The 20,204-nt window shown below is 42.8% G+C and overlaps 1 protein-coding gene across 3 annotated transcripts in view; it reads left to right on the top strand.

The window, feature by feature from the left end:
* HTR1F (5-hydroxytryptamine receptor 1F) overlaps positions 1-19,937 on the top strand; it is a 115,455-nt gene extending 95,518 nt beyond the window's left edge. For 2 of the 3 annotated variants that reach the window (XM_054841485.1, XM_054841494.1), the window contains one exon: positions 15,968-18,462. In XM_054841485.1, the coding sequence (XP_054697460.1) occupies positions 16,006-17,106 (1,101 nt within the window). In that variant the 5' untranslated portion in view covers positions 15,968-16,005 and the 3' untranslated portion in view covers positions 17,107-18,462. Of the gene's footprint in view, positions 1-15,967 lie in introns of all 3 variants that reach the window. The other variant, XM_054841476.1, reaches the window with a different exon arrangement.
* The last annotated feature ends 267 nt before the right edge of the window (positions 19,938-20,204 follow it).

The following is a 20,204-nucleotide window of genomic DNA, read 5'->3' as shown; positions in this document are numbered from 1 at the left end:
TCTCAAAGTGCCTCTCAGCATCCTAGATACCCATTATATTTCCACCTGGTTCTCCAGGCTTAATAAATCGCCCAGCGTTTTTAGTATTCACCCTTATACTCATAAGGCCCACATTGTACTTTCTACATCAAAAGAAGTCCTCAAGAAGTTCAAGCAAGAGCTAACAAGGTCATCTGTAATCTTTCAGTGCACTTAAGCCGGGTTTCTGCCTTACAACTCAGAAGCACTGGACCTGAAAAGCAAATCTCCTACCTGGGAGATGCATCAGGAATGATTTGCTGCTGGGTTCTCTGCTGCAGGACTAATGGGCAGTGCTCATCGCTCAGACTACTTGCAGGCTGTACAGAGATTGGCAGGGGAAATGTAACAAACTCACTGCTGCCAGTTGGTACGGATGGGGAAGGACAGCCAGATGGGACCATTTGGTCAAATTGCACAGAAAGATATCCTAAAAGCTGTACGAAACAAAGGACTGAGCCCAACTTGTTCTCAAGACGCTTTTGCCGCTAGAGCAAAAGAAAAGTACTTAGTCTACCTCTGCTGGAACAGTAAGTCATCCTTCTTTCACATTGCTTTGCAGCTAGAGCAAAAGCCAAAAACTTGTCTTTAACTTCACTAGTTTCTGTGTTTCTAGGACACGAGGAAGGAAATAGGGAGGTGGGAAATATTCAGCTTCTCTCCCTGACCACAGGACACTCTGTTGCTAATATTATCAAACATCTGAAAGGTTAATAAAAAAACCCACAATCAATTCAAATGTCATGTACTGTTGGTGATCCAGATGTCCAAACACAGAAAATTTGGATAATTAAAGCTATATGTATATGAATTTTCCATTGCTGCTCATTAGCATTACTATCATGTTTCTATGCACTGAAAGAAGGGCTACATCTCCTTTACAGAGAAGGTTATTTCATTAACTCCATATGTACAGGCAGGAAAACTGCAGTAGTGCCTAGGGGAACAGGAGCACCATTAAGCCTAGGTATCGAATATACAATTGAACAGATAAATCTAGTCACTGACACAGTGTTTGCAATATAGCAGATGAGGGAAATACTATTAAACAATACTTAATTCTTTTAAATCACTACTTGAGTATCAACCTTAGGAAATAAGTTATACTTAATTGCTTTAAATATTTAACCAAGATGAAATGTCCTTTAAAGATATGGAGGAAGTCAACTAGATGTTGAAAGATTCTCTCAAGAAATTGATACATGAAGTTCTTTATCCTATTTCATGGAGAATAGATCTTTATGAGCTTTTCCTTGGTTGTAAACAGAGCTTTAGGAAAAGCAAGCAGTTGATTCTATGCCTTTTGGCTAGAGTTAATAAATACAGGTAGTCTTGGTTGTCTTTTCAAACTCTCCTATATATGACTATAGCAATAGCACTAGAAGCTTCTTTATAGCTGGTAAAACATAATTTTTAACCACACAAAACTAGGTCCAGAAGGAGGCATTTGGATTCCTCACCCCCTACCAACTGAATCGTTAATTCTCTAGCATCTGTAGCATACATGTAGGAACAAAAATATCCTGATTGAACAGGACACAGGATTTGAATGTGCCTTTAATGTTCTGATCAAATGGTCTTAAAGGGCAGTAGACTCTTCAATGAAAAGCAGTCTTGAAACCCCAAGAATTGCACAGACTGACATTTTTACTATAGTCACAAGAAAGTTCATGTGCTTATTAGTCTCTTTTTTTTTCCTAGAGAAATGATCCAAATATTGCTTCTCCCAAGGGTCCCAAGCAACATTTGTTAAATGTTTCTTAAAGGCAGTTACTTTTTGGTCTACCTGCTCTGAGACCATACATATAAATACTTAAAAGCACCGCTTATAAAAGCTTTTCAAAGGCAATTGCCTTTCCCGTGACACACCTTTTGCTGGTTTTACATAAATGCTTTTAAAGTGCAAGTGCAGTAATCATCATCTATGGCAAACTGAGAATATTAAAAAGACCTATTCCCATATGTAAGTCATTGCAATTTATAACACCATTTTTATTATCAACCTGCAATGCAGCCAACACATGCAGTTGAAGAAGCCTGAAGAAATAAATGTTATTATTCTTATAAGATGGAAGTGGCACATACAGCTGCAGTCAAAGCCAGATGCTTCAGACTGGAAAATAACTTTGTCATGCCATGGAATCAAGCAAATTAAGAGCCCCCTGCTACCAATTTCCTAAACGGATGTCTCTTCTCAACAATTATACTGCAGACTTTTGTCAGCACAATACCACCAATGACAAAGCCGAGCTTCCTTCTAAGGCATACTTCTTGGCCACACAAAAAACCCCAAGGAAGTACACTCACAACAGCCGAATAAAAGGTCACAAGTACCTCTTCTCTACTCTTACATGTTAGCAAAAGAGGAGCCACCGAGACACCAGCTTCAATATCTTCTGGATATTCTGTAACAACCATCATGGCAGCAAAAGATTTTTTAATTACATTAGGCTGAAAAAAAAAAAAAAAAAGGTTAAGAAACAATCAAACAGTTCTTTCCTTAAAGCCTATTAAGGCTAACAGACCTTAACCCTTGGTCTGGCAAGTTTTTAGCCAGACAGGGAAAAACATGCATGATCCTGTCAGTGGCACAGGGCAAGGAGTCCCAGCTGGAGTGCATCTATTTTTCTAGCTGGAAGGAAATTTCTAGGGAAAGAGGACTAAGAAATAATGACCTCGTGTTCAAAATGCCCAATATGTCTGATGAACAAACTCCCTTTTCGTTGCATTTCCTTATCCCACCAGGAGGGGATGAGAGAAGAAGAAAGAAGGAAGGATCTCCCGCTTCCCTGAATACAGCACTGCTAACAGCAGCCCCCTGAGGCTCCAGCTGTTCATCACAGGTTTGTTTCAGAGACCCAAACTTGTAATAATTTCTTGTCTTTACAAGGGTACCTCGAGCAATGTGCAGGGATTTGATTGTGCTAGCATCTGTAAATACTGAGTATTGTTATTTCAGAGTTGCTCTGCAGCACGACATTCTGGGGACCATTAGAGGCACTCCACACCACGGCATCTGACCAACCTTTGATGAAATTAAATGGCCCTGATTAAACTAGCCCACAGTCAGAGCAAATGAAGAACAGTTGCAAGCTTTAACAGATTATTTGAACTAGATACTTTCTAACCTAAGTGCATTTACTTCAATCCTTCAATTCCATGGTGATCTGGACAGCTGGCAGTTTTCAATATATTTATGAAGCACAAGTACTGGAATGTCCACTTTACATGGAGACACACTTAAGTAGTTCATTCACCCAAGATCTCCTAGTATCTCTGACGTCACAAAGGAACAGAAGGGGCCCCACTGCCCTGCCTGGCACCAGCTGCTGGGCATCACAGGGCACGTGGGATCCTGGGCACACACGGTGAACGTCAAGGTGGCAAGGAGATGCCCTGGTGCAGAGGAGAGAAATCAGTTCAGGGAGGTGTAAAGATGCCAGCACAGTTGTTTGATCTGTATTGCCCTGCTCCAGCATCCAACAGGGACCTTCCCAAAATAGTTTTGGCACAGATACCAACTTCTTCTAACTGAAGAACGCTAGCATTTAAACCGACTCATCTATTTCGTAAGCCTGAAGAGGCACACTTTGCCACAGGTCTGCAAACTGGGCAGAGGCAAACCAGTGAAGAGGGCAGCCGAGTTCACTGCATGGGGCAGAGGCAGCTGCTTTTGTCATGCATTACCCACATGAACACCACCTCCATCATTCGTGCCGGATGTTGCTGCAGAAGCAACATCTGCACAAAGATTATACATCCTTCTTGCCGTCCAACTTCAACACTGCTCACTACAGGAAAAGTAATTATCTGTTAATCATCACAGAAGTCAGAAGCCAACATAAAAGCTGCAGATATAAAAAAACCCAAAACACAACAGACTGTGCCAGGTACCCGTTTATCTCAATTAAAATCTTTATCCATTCAACATAATAAGGAGCATAAACCTACTGATCCCATTAAATACAGCTGAAACATCTTACAGCAATGCTTTTCATCATAACAAAAGGTTAATCTAATGAACCTGTACCTTATTTGATGGTTATTAGAAGTAGTCAAATTTTATTTTGGGGGTTGTTTTGTTGTGGTTTTGGGTTTGGGGGGGGGGCGGGCGGTTGGTTTTTTTTTTTTTGTCAGGGTTAGTTTTCTTTTGCTTCTTTCCTCGGCATTCTTCTGTACTTACTTTCCACATTATATCTCATCTCCAACTGACATATATGAGAAACCTTCATGGCATTTAAAGGTCTGCAGCATTTATTCCACTGCTAGCTGAAAATAATAGGGAAGCAAGGACTTCAGTGCATTTGAGCATTTTTTTCCCTCCTACAGCACTATCTCAGATCAATTCTGAAAGCTCCTATGCTGCTTGTTATAGGTTTTTTTAAAATTAAAATTTGGATTTAGACTAGCTGATGAACAAATGGTTATGCCTATGATGTTTTCTTCCATGCAGTGCTGCATACTTTCTAGTGAATTGAGAGTATTGACAGTCAATATTGCGGTCAAATGAAGTCATACTGGAGTAATCAAAAGAAAAAAAATATATAGGTGGAGTCTTAATAAAATGTTATTTCCAACACAACAGATTCTAACATTTTAGGTCAAAGTTAGCTGTGTGGCCTAAATTAGCTCCTAATGAAAAAACATTTCATTATCAGAAAGATAACAAAGCAACTGGAATAAATTATTTGCAGAAGGAAAATATTGTGATTGCTTACCTGGGTCTAAAGCAATCCATTTGAATTATCACAAAGGATAATAAATGTTGCAGTAGAGGCCAACCAACAGCAAACCCAGAAACTGCAGCTAATGGTGTTGGAACTTTTGAACCCCAAACCCCAAAGTAAAACACCTACAAACAGACGGCACTTGCAAGTAAAGACAATATATTTGATTTCTTCAGATGCTGGCAACGACATTCATTTTCCTAACATAGCAAGTGACTACCCAGACCGCGAGGGCTCAGCTATCCCCCCGCTAAGCGGGAGCTGTACTCAGAGGCAGAGAGGAACGTGCACCCCTCGCACGTACCCAGGCACAGAGAGCAACGGGAGCTGGAGCTTGCTGTGCTCTGACAGCAGGTGCCACAGGGCTCCCACCTTCACAGGGGCTGAAATTCTTACTGGAGCCCCAAATATCCACCCACAATCTTCAGGGACAAATGCCACTGCTGGAGGGCGGATTCTTCCCCATCCCTCACGGTGCTCGGTGCAGCGTGGCCTGGCCGGGCTGGGGGACACCAGGGCGGTGTGGTGGTCTCCCTCCCAACCAGCCCTGTCCCGCAGCCCCCAGCAAGGCAAAACAAGCCAAGGACAGTGACGGGGTCAGCCACAGCTCAGCCACCCCCGGGCACCACCCCAGCCAGGGCAGACAAGCAGAGTTTTCCCATGGGAGGGAGCAGGGGTGCCCACAGAGGTTACAGACCTCCCTAACGTGAGGATATACACATGCAGTGTGCCTACAGCCAAAGCACCCCCTGCCACCACCCGTTCCTGGCCACCAGGTCACAGCTCTGCAGTGCCAGGGAGGCAAAAGTTTATTTCTGTGCCTTTTAGTTTGACTAAGTATGCTTTTATGCTGGCTGCATACTCTAGCTGTATAAATAAGTGAGCATAAAGTTACAGCAGCTCCCAGGCACATCAGATATGAAGAGGCTCCACGGGCTCCTTACCAGAGATGTTGCTGCCTGTTCACAAACTCCCTCTCCTGGTTTGTTTTTTTGTGGCAGTTTTTGTTGTATTTTGGGGTTTTGGTGGTTGGTTTTGTCTTTTGGTTTGTTTAAAGTGCATGCTCCAAAGAAACCATGGCACAATCCTCGGTACTTTAACCTTCAAGCACTGGAGAGGGAGTTCGTGTACCACAGGACTTACGTACTTAGTCCTTAACATTCTGCAGTGCATTGAACCCACTGGGGTTTTTTAGGATTTGCTGCACTACATATTATAAATCACAGACATATTGCAAAGGTACTATGATATAGCTGAATGGGCCATATAAAATTAGTGTCATCAGCTAGCAATTTGGCTATTTCTCCTCAGACTTGCTCGTTTTACTTGAAGCTGTAGATACTCAGGTCGACTGATTAGGGAGAGCACCCTCTTTATGTATGTGTATATAACTACCTGAAGCTAGACCTGTGCCTTTTTAAGAAAGCCTCTAAATCTTGGGACTATGAGGGGGAATGTTTGATACATACGACCTAGCTACGTCCTAAAGACTGTGATTCAAGAAACAAAGAGGTAAAAGAAACCCAGAATGTAATCTCATCATTTAGTGGCTAAAAATGGGAAAAATTGAAATTAGAAAAAGAAAAAGGGACTATACAGATGTGGAGACTTCCCTGAATCTGTTCATTGTTCCTTTCCAGAAGGGTTAATATTAAAATATTCTTCAGCTTCAAAAGGCAAAGACTTATTTTCAACAATAAGAAAACATAGTTTTGAATAATTACTTCTTAAAACAGAAAACATTGAAATGATGGACAAAAATACGATACAATATATATGTGTACCTACATGAAGGCGTACAATGCAAGACCCTGTACTATATTTCTCATTACTTGTCAACAGTATATTGCTGTTAAAATGTTAAAAGCCTCTTTCCATAAATTTCAGCAGCTTCAAAGGGTAAAACTGAAAAGGCATTTTAGCAGAGCGCTTCAAAGTTATAATTTGGTCTTTTCCAGTCTCCTGATTAAAAAAAAAAAAAAAAAAAAGTAGTTTCTCACACAATAGTCCATAGTTAAATCCTCCAACTTCCCAATGTGAGAGTTGGGCTGTAAGCAATCCAGGGAAAGGAATTCAGCATTTCCAGCAGTGCTAAGCACAATGCTGCTCCCACACATAACCAACAAGCTAGATCTTACAGAAGCAATGGCTTGCCTTTGATTTTTCCAGGCCTCTTCCAGTCTCTGAGGATCAGTACATTAAGCATTTGCCTCTGTCCTTTACTCCTGCTTTTTACCATGTCATTATGTGAAAGCACATCTTATAATCTTTATCTCTCTCAGAAACTATAGGGGCCATAGACAGCCTGCAATTGCTGAGAATCCACTGGAGGTTTTTGAACTCTCCTAAAGCAGTTCAGAGTACTGATGTGCCTTCTGCAGATTCGGGCAATTAGATAGTGTCAGTTTAATGCCTCTCTTCACCACCAAATTAATATTACATGTTGTCATGCGCAAGTACTGTCAAACACCTTTTTTTTTTTTAAACAGTCTTGGTGAAATATATTGCAAATATAGACCAAGATCACAAAGAAATGTTCTTATCATATAAAAAAGACAAATTTTGTTTTCTCAGCATACAGCTTAAGGAGAAAACAGCTGCTGGAATTATTGTTTCTTTATGTTAGTATTATAATCTAAATCTAAAAGATAGCTTCGTTCAACCCTCTTTTGAAACTGCATACTTTTTTCTTATTCAGGAAACAAAGAGCTGAAGTGCTGTCTACAAGCATCCCTAGGATAAAGTAGTATCTAAACTTCTCTACAGTGTTGAAGGCTTTCATAATCACAAAGTTGTGTTTTAAAAGATCTTAGAAAGCCAACATCAACAGATTTTCAAGGGGGGGGGGGGAAATCAACAGTAAAAATCCCTTGAAATTTTGTTTGGAAATAGTTTCTTTGGCTTATCATTTAAGATACTTTAGCTGCTTTATCAATGATAAGTTTTGGGGATCAATTGAAACTAGATAATCTTGTTAGACAATTGCTGTCTGTACTGAATTCCCGGGACAACAATAAGGTTGTTTTTTGTAATGAATTCTGAATCATGTGCTTAAATTTTAAGAAGCCACTCACAGTCATCTGTGCTGTATGTCAAGTGTCACAACTACATTGGAATTATGCAGAGGAAAAAAGTTGTGTGTGACAGTCTGTTATTTCCCTATCAGAAATTAAAATGAGTTCACAAAGTGTTAGAGAGCTTAAGACCTTATTTAGTAATCACAGAGTGTGCACCAGGAGACCTGCCAGATCCAGGAAGCTTCCTAGGGAAGATAAATCCTTGTTTCTGCATTTGGACACATTTTAACACCGTCCTGCGGCTATGAGCTTTCAAGAAAGTGTTGTACTCCTAAAAACATACCCAAAGCCAAATGTTACCAGGAATTATTCAGCAAGCTGTGATGCCAGTTGACCACAGAGACTGTTGTTCTCTGCCAAAACGCAGTGCCACCGTCCCCGTGCCCACCGCACACAAGTCATTTCCAGACCAGCTGCCCGCCGGCGGCCACCCCGGCTCGGCTCCCTCCCATCCTCACCGCAGTAGCCCACGCCAAGCCAAGCAAACATGCCAGCTCGCTCAGAAATCCCAAACGCTGACTTCCATCGCATCGCGCAGACGTGCTATTTGGCATCCTGGTTCTTCAAAGAAATTACTGTATTTGTATGTGTTCAGTGCGATTCAGCAGCAGCGTGGGATATAGATGCACGCAAGCACTATGCAGGGGGTACTCCAGCACCCCTTCTCCCCAGGCATTCTACTCCCTCCAGTTCTCCCCCCAGCTTCCCCATCTGATGCACTCTATCTCCACAGCTCTCACCACACACTTAGAATCATAGAATCATGGAATGGTTTAGGTTGGAAGGGACCTCAAAGACCATCTAGTTCCAACCCCCTTGCTGCGGGCAGGGACACCCTCCACTAGACCACGTTGCCCAAAGCCTCGTCCAACCTGGTCTTGAACACTTCCAGGGAGGGGGCCTCCACAGCCTCTCTGGGCAACCTGTTCCAGTGCCTCACCTCCCTCACAGTAAAGAATTTCTTTCTGACATCTAATCTAAATCGACCCTCCTTCAGCTTAAGGCCATTACCCCATGTCCTATCACTACATTTCCTGATAAACAGTCCCTCTCCAGCTTTCCTGCAGGCCCCTTCAGGTACTGGAAGGCCGCAATTAGATCTCCCCGGAGCCTTCTCTTCTCCAGGCTGAACAACCCCAACTCTCTCAGCCTGCCCTCACAGGAGAGGGGCTCCAGCCCTCTGATCAGCTTCATGGCCTCCTCTGGACTCGCTCCAACTTGATTTTATGCAGGTTGTCCAGGGACTTATTTTTCCAAGTACCAATACTTTTAAAGAGGACCATGTTGTAATGCAATAACAAACTGAAGTAGAGTGAAAGGCACACTCAAGAGCTGCAGAGTATTTTGAAACTGTGAAAAGGAGGAAAGCTAAAACCCGATCTGCACTAGAGAAGTTTTGCCAGAATAGCAGCATCCCAGATCTCAGACATAGATAGTTGATACAGGCCTGGAACAAATGCTTTTTTGCCATAAGCACTTATGCCAATTCACTGAGCGAACTAAACTCTTTTGGCTAAAACATTCAGTTTTGTCAATGGTAGGATTTAAACCCTTAAAAACATAATAAATAACCCACACACAACTGGAAAAGCACATTAAAGCAGCAAATGAGTACTGCCTAGGTATCTGGTACCCACTCCCTTTGAAAGATACGCTCCCTAGACAAACGTTTTCTGTGGTGCTCGTGGAGAGTCTGACCAGTTACCTGCCCACATTAATGCTCTGCCTCCATACAGGAGAAACCACATACAAAATGTGGAGCCATTCTGGTATCACCGGCACTGCGGCACCCCATGCCAAGTACAGCAAAGGTCACATCCTTTGTAGTACAGACCTAAATTTGAAGGCACAGAACTTGGGCTTTGGAAAGACAGCCCCCGACCTAAGTATACACAGTGGTGAATAAATCAATCTTAGTAGAAATATCTAAAACAACATTGCAGTGCCGGTTAGGAAGCACCAGTCTTAACAGTATAATTATGTGTCTCTGCCTCTTCTCTACACAAGTTCTACCAACAAAGTCTCTGTGTGGTTTGGAGTCCACTGCGAGTCAGCCCAGCCACAGCTATCTCATCCAGCCTGACCTGAGCACAGTTTAGTTACCGCTTCTAAAATGAAAACTCCTGGGCAAGTTCCCAGGTTGAGATTTTATCTGACAGCTCCAATACAGCACCTTTCTGTGCAAGTACTTCAGATCCACTTAGTAAGATTTCCCCAGCCTTCCACCTGTCTGTTCAGAGCTGCACCTCTGCTCCCAAAGTTCACTTTTTCCATGCTAAGCTTTTGTGCAGCGGTTTTAAGAAAGACACTGCACACTACAGACCTTAACGAGACAACCCTCAGGCTCAAAGTACATAACCCCTATCAGACCCAAGTACAAACTCACCCTTCTTAAACAGATTTGTTTCATCCAAAAGAGTATTATTTCCCTCTATTCACATTTAATATGATGAATGTTAATATCATTACTAAGCTAATTATCATCAGTACATAAACGGTTGGTATCTAAAGACACATCAGGAAGGATTTTTACAAGCGCAAATGCTGGTTTCAGAAGCAATTGTAGCTCCCAAGCAAGGCTAGTACTTATAACTACTTTATCCTTCCATGGTTATTTTAGTCTTACCTCCAATAAGTATCTGGTTAGCCTACACAGGAACAGGGGATAAAAACAGGATCGCTGAAAACAAGTATAGTCTTCCTTTTCACCAGGAAAAGAAGTTTGCAGGATCAGTTTCCAGCAGAATAAGCAAGCTGTGCGTTTCTAACTGGCTTACAGATCAGTTTGGCCAATAGAGCAAGGAATGCCACTAGCAGGTGAAACACTTCGTCATTTCAAAGCCAGCTGAAGCCTGTTTGAGTGAGAGAGGGGCAGGATCTATCCCTGCCACTGGCACAACTTTGTGTTTACTTGATGCACAAAGGCTGTTAGTGCTGTCTGTAGCAATTTAAATACCCTTAGTTCAATCAGTTGCTCATTTTGCTTTCTGAGTCCTGTTCCTGTTTTTAAATTAAAGACATATTTTGCTAAGGAACCCACATGGAGAAAAGCAAGCAAACACCCTCCCAGTACACTCAGAAAACTCGCATTCAAAAGCGGTACTTAAATTCTAATCAGCAAGTTTTCTTGCTGCCAGTGCTTAAAGCAATGCAAAACAAACCAGGCCCCAAAATCAAGAGCCATAAACTTCTAATGGTTCAGTCTAAATTCAGAATCCCAAACAGTAGGCTCATGATGCCCTTCCCAAAAGCATTCCCAGCCATGTTTCTCCAGCAAACAGTGTTTCATATTATTTTCCAGGTTTACTCAAAGCCAGAGGAACGTTGTTTTCCAAACCTGGAAGGACAGACTAATGCTGTTCAACAAGAGCAATCTTATTACTATTTTGTAGGTCTCAGACATAAATGGATGGTTATTGGCTTAATAACATATACGCATGCTCCTGCAAAACTGAGGAGCATCAACAACATTCCCTTTTCTTTGAGTGGCCACTAGACAAATTCTATGTTTACCTTTGTGATAAGGCTGCGTATACATTTTCCCCCATGCTTTCTAAACAAGATGATATATGTGTTTTTACAGACAAGGAAGTACGTACATTCTGGTTGCCTTAACATGCCCTATCTGGGAGGGAAGGAAAAAAGATTTCTAGAAGTGGCTAGTTCCTCAAAAATAATAATGTTCACGTATCAAAGTTAACAGACACGCTATCTTACATGAAAAGCAGCTTCCTTTGTTTACAGGGCTCTTGTTCAGCAATCGAAGGCTAATATTTTAACGGGTCAACTGAAATACCATACTTGTATTTTAATAGCAGTTATAGATTAATTTACTGTGTTAAGATTTATAACGAAGATAAAGTACAAGATGTCATTTTCACCAATCTTAAAATCAGGACAATATAATGCAATCGAAGTTTCAAGTCTTCCAAATTTTTCCAACAACAGCTGAATATTGAAAAGATAATAATAAAAGACAACACTTCCAACTGCATCCAGAGCAACTTCCATGGAATTTGAGATATCAGTGATAAGTTGATAGATTCAGCTTAGTCCTTCAACAGGGGCACTAAGTTGCCAGTTCCACAAAAGCAGCCTTAAAAAAATCTGGACAGTAATAATAGTTACAGGTCACTGGTGAACCCATTCTATAATTGTTGAAATACAGATTTCTCTTCAGTTCAGCAAGTTTGTTTTCATTCACCAAAGTAAATTCACCGCTCAGAGAAGAGAGCTCCAAGTCTTCCGTGCTTCATTTTGAAGTCTTATGTCAGGTATGCGCCCACACCACAGGGCAGAGGGACTCTGCCTCATCTGTGAGGCGGGAGCTCAGTAGACTCACCCGGGGACAACAGCAAAGTCCGAGCTGGAAGTACCGCGTCTAGTTATGCCAGTATGCCCACAGCACCTGGGGGTATCACCTGAGATTAAATCTTCCCTGCACTAAATGCATACAAGAGATAATTCACACTACTAAGAGAAGGCAATACAAATATGCAAAGTAGGGTAGTAGGGAAATACTCCTGTAGCTATTTTACAGAGAATTAACTGAAGCACTTTAATGAATTTGCTCAAAAATTGACAAGGAAAGCCTCCAGCAGAGGGGCGGAAGCCAGTTCTCCTGCATCCTAATCCAGTGCCCTGTTTACAGGATCATCCTCCATACTCCTAAAAGTGGTTCGGTTGCTTGCTGAGGACAGAAGCCAGTGATGGCCACTGATTGAACTGAGTTCAACTTAGCAACAGAAAATCCAGAATTAGTTCATCCTGGAAGTGATCAAAAAAGAGAGAAGCAACAGTCCTTAAATGCTGCCAGAGTTTCAATTCCACATATTTATAAAACAATCTTTTTAGCTAATGATCACCCAATAACGTTGCGTGAATTCCTACCACAGTTAGCAGAGGATCCCCATTCCACTTGGACAGGAAAGCCACCAAACTGCGACTGGCAGTCCTAAGCAGCACAGCCCACTGAATGGCTCTGTAACCTCAAAGGGAGCCACTACCTTGGAGGGCTGACCTTGTCACCATACAGCTGTCTTCCCTGGATGGAGCCATGCTCCTTGGTCTGCACGGCAACCCATGGGGACCACCCTGGACACCTGCTGCTGGGGCTGTGAGGGCAACAGCAGGAGGGTCTTAACACTCCACATAGGAACAGGAGGGCATATGTCCTGGGCTGCATCAAAAGAGGTGTGACCAGCAGGTCGAGGGAGGTGATCCTGCCCCTCTACTCTGCTCTGGTGAGACCCCACCTGGAGTACTGCCTCCAGCTCTGGGGGCCCCAGTACAGGAGAGACATGGAGCTGTTGGAGCGAGTCCAGAGGAGGACCACGAAGCTGATCAGAGGGCTGGAGCCCCTCTCCTATGAGGACAGGCTGAGAGAGTTGGGCTTGTTCAGCCTGGAGAAGAGAAGGCTCACGGGAGACCTTATAGCAGCCTTCCAGTACCTGAAGGGGCCTACAGGAAAGCTGGAGAGGGACTGTTTATCAGGGAGTGTAGTGATAGGACATGGGGTAATGGGTTTAAGCTGGAGGAGGGTCGATTTAGATTAGATGTTAGAAAGAAATTCTTTACTGTGAGGGTGGTGAGGTACTGGAACAGGTTGCCCAGAGAGGTTGTGGATGCCCCATCCCTGGAAGTGTTCAAGGCCAGGTTGGACGAGGCTTTGGGCAACGTGGTCTAGTGGAGGGTGTCCCTGCCCGCAGCAAGGGGGTTGGAACTAGATGGTCTCCAGAGGTCCCTTCCAACCCAAATCATTCTGTGATTCTGTGGATACCATTAAAGAACAAGTTATGTCCCCAAACAGGAGACCCCAGCACAATTATCCATCTAACAGTAATACACTAAAAATTCAGTGTGGTGGTCTTAAATACTGCTGTATTTTCATGCTAGCAGCCTGAATGAAATCTGAGCATACCAGCTGATAACCTTAAAACCACAGAGAGAAGCATAATCACTGCACATGGCAAGTAAGCACATTTCTGTCACTCTACTTCTTATAAAGAGCCTCCAAATCACTGCAGCACTAAGGAAACCTACTTATTCCTACACACCAGTTTTACAACCCCACCCATACAATTTTCCTTACTCCATGGTCTCAAACTGAATAGTCTTTCAAAAGCTATTAATCAGCTTTCATTATCTCTAAATTGCTTTTTGCTTGCTTGCAATTAAGGACTAATATCCAAAGAGTTAGAAATTTATAAGGTAATTAACCATAATGAGTAACTGCTCTAAAATATGATCAGCTGCTGGATATCAACAGAAGTCTTAGTTTGTCCCAATAAACTTTCTTTTCCATGTATTTATACAAGCTCAAAAATGAAGATTAATTTAGCAGAGGTTGAACATTCACCAGATAATATTATATGTGCCTACTCCTTCTCTGGAAGGCAGCTAGCTATAGACAAAAATATCTGCAAACTAGCAATTACTGTGGATTCAGAAGGTTTTAAGGTGACACTGACATGATGAAAGATCTATTTTTATGCATGTGTAGTATATTTCAGGTTCAGAGAGAGGGACACAGAGAGAAAGAGAGCACACACACGCTGTAATCAGCTCATGTACAGGACAAGATTCTGCTCAGCATTTGTAAATATCGCCACGTAAAATACATTTCCTTTCTTCGTTCTTCCATTCAATTAAATGTTGGTCAAGCAATGCTAAAAATCTTTTTGAGTAGGTCAATAGCATATTAAGCATTGCCTGGGTTAGAATATCAAACCAAATTAGTAAGCTGGGTCCAAGGTTATAAACAGTATAGGAGAGTCTTTTTCAGTCACTCCAGTGCAATATCAAAAAGCTTTGGTTATATTAGAGACTCATTTTTCCTAAGAAAAATTATTCACTTATTTCACGTGTTTCCCTACCTGTGGCATCCAATGCAACACAAGTGCAACCCACTCGCTACACTCCAAAATTTGTCAGAGAAAACCCCACTTAGAGGTTCATGAGGTAGATCTCAAATATACACGAAATTGCAGGTCAAAACTCGGCAAAAGGATAAAATCTGATTCTCTTACCCTGAGTTGCAAGCTCTAGTCTAAAAAGCTGGAAGCTCTTACTTCAGCTGCAGGCTGTAGAGCGCTCGGAAACCCTTTTTCATCAGAAAGTAGGGTGCACATCCCCAGAACATAACTGAGAATTTATTTCATCAGTATTTCCCTGCTTTTTGCTTCCTGCAGAGCCATAAGAGAAGGAGTTATACTGTTTCCGTAGAGAGAGCCATTAGCAGAACAACTAGCATCCAAGTTTTCTGCAGTTTCCTCTGGCAGCAACCACAGAATAGCAAAACCTGAGGAAAAATAATGATGTTCTCAAGACTCTAATCTATGTATAATATTTCAGTCAGACAATAAGTCAACCATTTGAAGCTTTAAAATACATTCAGCTGTTTCATTTTAGAGATGTGTAAGAGTATGCTCTAAAATGAAACTTTCAACACAGAATTGTTTCTTCTCCTGTTTGTACTGTAATGTTTCACATTTCTGTTTTCTCTTGCAAACTACGTCCCAGTTTAGAAAGGCCATGCTTACCTATACACAAGGAAGGACTCACATACAGATGAGGAAAAAGGAGTTTATAGAGAAAAAAGAAGCATAATGCCTGCTTCCTGTGGATTAAAGTTTTCAACAGTCATTACCTTGCTTGGTGGAGTAGACAATACTAGCCTAAAAGCAGTATTAGCACTTACTTTAGGATGAGATTGTCCACGTTTTACCAGTTTCAAGACTCCACTACAATCCGTTCAGAGTAAGCACTTAGCAGGAGAGCTGGCTCTGCATCCCAGGGGCCACGCTGATGCCACTGCCCTGCTCGAGGAAGAAGGCTGGTTCCCCCATGCAGCGGCATGCAGCACCCCGCGGGGCAGTGCCATTTCAGCGCCACAGCACGCTCCTCTCCCCTGCCATGCAAATGTGCCCTTCTCAACAGCACAACCAAGGAGAAAGAGGTGGGTCCTATTCTGGAGGCAGAGCATCCCACATAGCGCTAGGCAGGAAAGTCTGGAGCCAGAATAATTTCTAATGATAAGTCTGAGGTTCTTGTAAGTTTGGGGCCCATAGTCTTTTAAGATGACAATAATCAAGACTTCCTTGAGACTAAGGATGCACTTTCTGAATGTTTTTACTTTTCCAACAGGTAACTGCTACTAGTAAAGATCACCTTTAAAAAGGAAGATGGATTTAATAAACTCAACTGAACAAAATGGTACATCAGAAGAACTATTCAAATGGGTGACATCCAAGATTCTCATTTCCATTACCCTGTCTGTGCTTGCACTAATGACAACGGCCATCAATTCGCTCGTGATGACTGCAATAATTGTGACAAGAAAGCTCCACCATCCGGCCAACTATCTAATCTGCTCTCTTGCAGTGACTGATTTTCTTGTGGCAGTCCTAGTGATGCCCTTCAGCATTGTCTACATTGTAAAGGAGACCTGGATCATGGGGCAAGTGGTGTGTGACATTTGGCTGAGCGTGGACATTACGTGCTGCACGTGTTCCATCTTGCATCTCTCTGCCATTGCTTTGGACCGGTACAGAGCAATCACGGATGCTGTAGAATATGCACGTAAAAGGACACCTAAGCATGCTGGCATCATGATTGCAGTGGTATGGATCATATCCATTTTTATCTCCATGCCGCCTTTGTTTTGGCGGCACCAGACGACCAGCAGGGATGATGAATGCATCATCAAACATGACCACATTGTTTTCACCATTTACTCTACATTCGGCGCTTTCTATATCCCGCTAGCCTTGATTCTGATCCTTTATTACAAGATCTACAAGGCAGCAAAGACATTTCACAGAAGAAGTGTCAGCCGGATCGTAAGGGAGGAGGTAAATGGACAAGTCCTTTTGGACGCAGGTGAAAGAAGCACCAAATCGGCTTCAATGCCCAGCATGGTGGAGAAGACATCAGATCCCCTGGTAGACTGCAATAAAACCAATAGCACCCTACGAAGCCCCAGATCCGAATCTAAGCACGAGAAGTCCTGGAAAAAACAGAGAATCTCTAGCACAAGAGAGAGAAAGGCAGCAACTACTCTGGGTCTGATCTTGGGGGCATTTGTGATCTGCTGGCTCCCTTTTTTCGTAAAAGAAGTAGTTGTTAATACTTGTGAAAGATGTCACATCTCAGAAGACATGTCTAATTTCCTAGCGTGGCTGGGATATATAAATTCCCTTATTAACCCTCTAATCTACACAATCTTTAATGAAGATTTCAAGAAAGCCTTCCAGAAGCTTGTGCGGTGTAGGCAATATCTTTAAGAGCTTATGTCCATGTAAGGAGAACATACTCATTGTTTTTTAACCTGTATAAATTTATATAACTGAGATGACATTTGTTGTATTTAAGGAAAAGCACCAAGACTCTGTATTTACATTATGACTTTTTTTGTATCAGTAGTACTGGGAGCATAAATTGCCCAAGTTTTAAAGAGATGGATCATCTGGGATCAGTTTTGCTCTGGAAAAAGAGGTAGCATATTGTGGCTCTGATCCAATTGGGATTTGCACAGCTGCCTAGCTTGAAACATAAGGTATTACTTTAAATATGAATATACACTTGAAGTAGACAAAGAAACAATTTTTTTTAAAAAAGTAATCCTCAGTCATTAATGAAATTTTAAGTTTTAAACCCTAATCGCAAATAAGCAGACAGAAAATATAGCTTGGAATTAAGACATGATTTTATTAGTTTGGCACAGGTCTGCAGCATACAGCCAAGCCAGTCCCAGCAAAGGGTAGTAGCTTTAAACATATCTAGCATTGTCCTATGTTGATCAGCTGAGTGCACCTGCAGCCTCGTCTTCTCCTGTAGATGAAGGACTTCCCTGTGTTATGCCCTCACAGCACCCCAGCAGCAGGCAAGGTGCTTTCATGAGTTACCAGTTTCACAGCAAGCCAGTGTTGGGGGACTTCTGCCATTGCACCCCAGAATGTGGGCATAGCCCCAAGGGAAACAGCCAGACACATCATGCCTGGTGCCCTGAGACACCGCTGAAGTAGGGACTAGAGAGGGTATGCTCCTAAAGAGCAGCTGGTCCTCCTAATGGACATGTTAGAAGGGAGAGAAGCATGAGACACTCCTTTAGTTGTGTCCTCATCCCTATCTCACACACGTGACCAGGCATGGCCCCTGTGACTTTCAGCACCAAACCCAGCCACCCAGTTTGTGCCAGGGCCCCCAGAGCATTGCTGATGGTGGGTGGCTTAGTGAGGTTTGGTTGAGGGCCACCTAATGAAGAACTCGGGCTGACAGCTCTGGCTCACCATGTTCAGCCCTCCAGCCCCAGAAGCCCAATATCCCTCAAGTCTTTTCTCGACTGCCTCAAGCACTTAGGCTGTGCACCCTCTTTCCAAGCATGTGAGAAAGCAGAGACCGACCACGGTCCTGGCAGCGTGGGTCCCTGGAAAAGGCCGTGCAGCAGCTTCTCCAGTAAGGGCATGGGGAACAACTTCCGTATGCAGTGCCTCTGGGCAGGGGATCCTGTGGGACGCTTGCTGGCTGGCACCTCCAAACCCCTCCTTCCCCCAGAGCATCTAGTCCATGTCCCCAGTCCCAGAAGAGCCAAAAGGACCTTGTAGGCACTCCAGCCAGCCCTGGGCAATTTACTCCTGAGTGCAGATGAGTCACTAAGAGCCACACCAGAACCCAGAGACGGGATTTGCACTTTCCAGGACAAATAGATTCAGGCTGTGTCACTAAGACCCCAAATTTTAATTCACTGCCAGCCATTCACACACAGATTCATACAGATTGGTAGGGGTTGGAAGGGACCTCTGGAGATCATCTAGTCCAACCCCACTGCTACAGCAGGATCACTTAGAGCAGGTTGCACAGGATTAATTTGCTGTCTAGCAGGAATAGGGATTTGAGGTTCCTTTCAGGAACTACGAACACCACTGTCAGCAGCAAGTCTGCTGCAAAGGTGCTCTGATTTGGCACGTGGGCCAGCAGCTTAGGGACATCACGAAGAAGCTGAGACATGAGACCACTATGCACACCCCTAGTTTGGGAAAGGTATCACCCCTCTTTGCTCTTGCTCTTCCAAGAGGCTTTCAGTGGTTTGCATTAGACAAGAAAACCCAGAAAGAAGCCATCACTGTCATTTCTCTCTCCCCTTATCCCTCCCCTGTTTAACAAACTGTGGAGTTTAATAATTTTTGTATTTTGCCCACTAGCTACCAGCTGACAGAACAGCTGTCAGAGGTGTTTCTTGCAAAATGACGAGATTTGAAACCTGAGATATTGGACTAATTTGCTTCTGTCACTTGCAACTTACTGTGTTCTGCTTTCACATCTAGGTCCAAACGAGATGCTATTCAGAAGTACCAGAAATGGTGCATTTGCTTTACTGTTTGTTTTAACCCAGCAAGGAATCTAATGGAAAGCTCACTTGTCATGCTGTGTAGCTATAGCGCAGCGGTAGCACAGCTAAATTTTGAAGATACTAGGATGCGACAGAATGGAATTTGGCTCATGCTCAGTGCAAGCTAGCGCACTTTATTACCATTGCAGTCAGAGCACAGCCTCTGCAGCCCCCGTGACCTCAGCAATGGCTGCATTATGCTGAAAGAAAAAAAAAAAACAAAAAACCTGCTTTAAACATCAGCTGTGCTCTGCTGTCTCCAGAAAGAGCCGTGGGATTCAGCTTTCTAAAAAGATTAGCAGAACGCAGCAAAGAAAACCCCACTGGAACATTTAAGATTGAAGATGTCTATTTCCCACATTTCTTGAGTACTGAGTCATAACGTCGGATATCTAGGGGCAGGACTTCCTCTCCCCCTGCTTCTCTCTTTATGACTGCTGGAGGGTAGACTACATTGTTTATCCTCTCACACGTAAAAAGTTTGATAATATCTTGTGAAATCAAATTGGAAGAAAAAATAGGAGTTGCTTTTGAGAAGAAAAGATACTTAAAATACTCATGTTTAAATAATAACGGATAAAGCTCAAAGAATGCAACAATATGTAGATAAACAGAAAACAGCTGTCATTTATGCACTGTTAACAGTATTATACTCTGAATCTAATTAAGCTGCTAAATGTTTCTCAAGACGCAGGGTGGTTTCTTTTGTGTTGTTTTCACTGTTCACCCTTCAACACCCCAGTGGTATAAGATGCAACTACAAGAAACCTAAGCAAAGTGGGTAGTTCTCGTATTAAAAGCACTTGCAGCTTGTGGACCATCGTTTCTTGGTGTCTGACTGCAACTCATCACTCATTCTCGAACAGAATCCACCGTGCCAAACACAACCCCACACAGTATCATTTCATCTCTACTATTTATTCGTGCATATACATGTGTTAAGAAAAAAACGTAAGATCCTCTTTCAACATGCATAAAGGTTAAGGTTCCTGT

Source organism: Grus americana, chromosome 1, assembly GCF_028858705.1.
Source record: "Grus americana isolate bGruAme1 chromosome 1, bGruAme1.mat, whole genome shotgun sequence".
Taxonomy (NCBI): Eukaryota; Metazoa; Chordata; class Aves; order Gruiformes; family Gruidae; genus Grus; species Grus americana.
The sequence above is the reverse complement of the archived record's forward strand: the minus strand, read 5'-3'. Positions and strand labels throughout refer to the sequence as shown.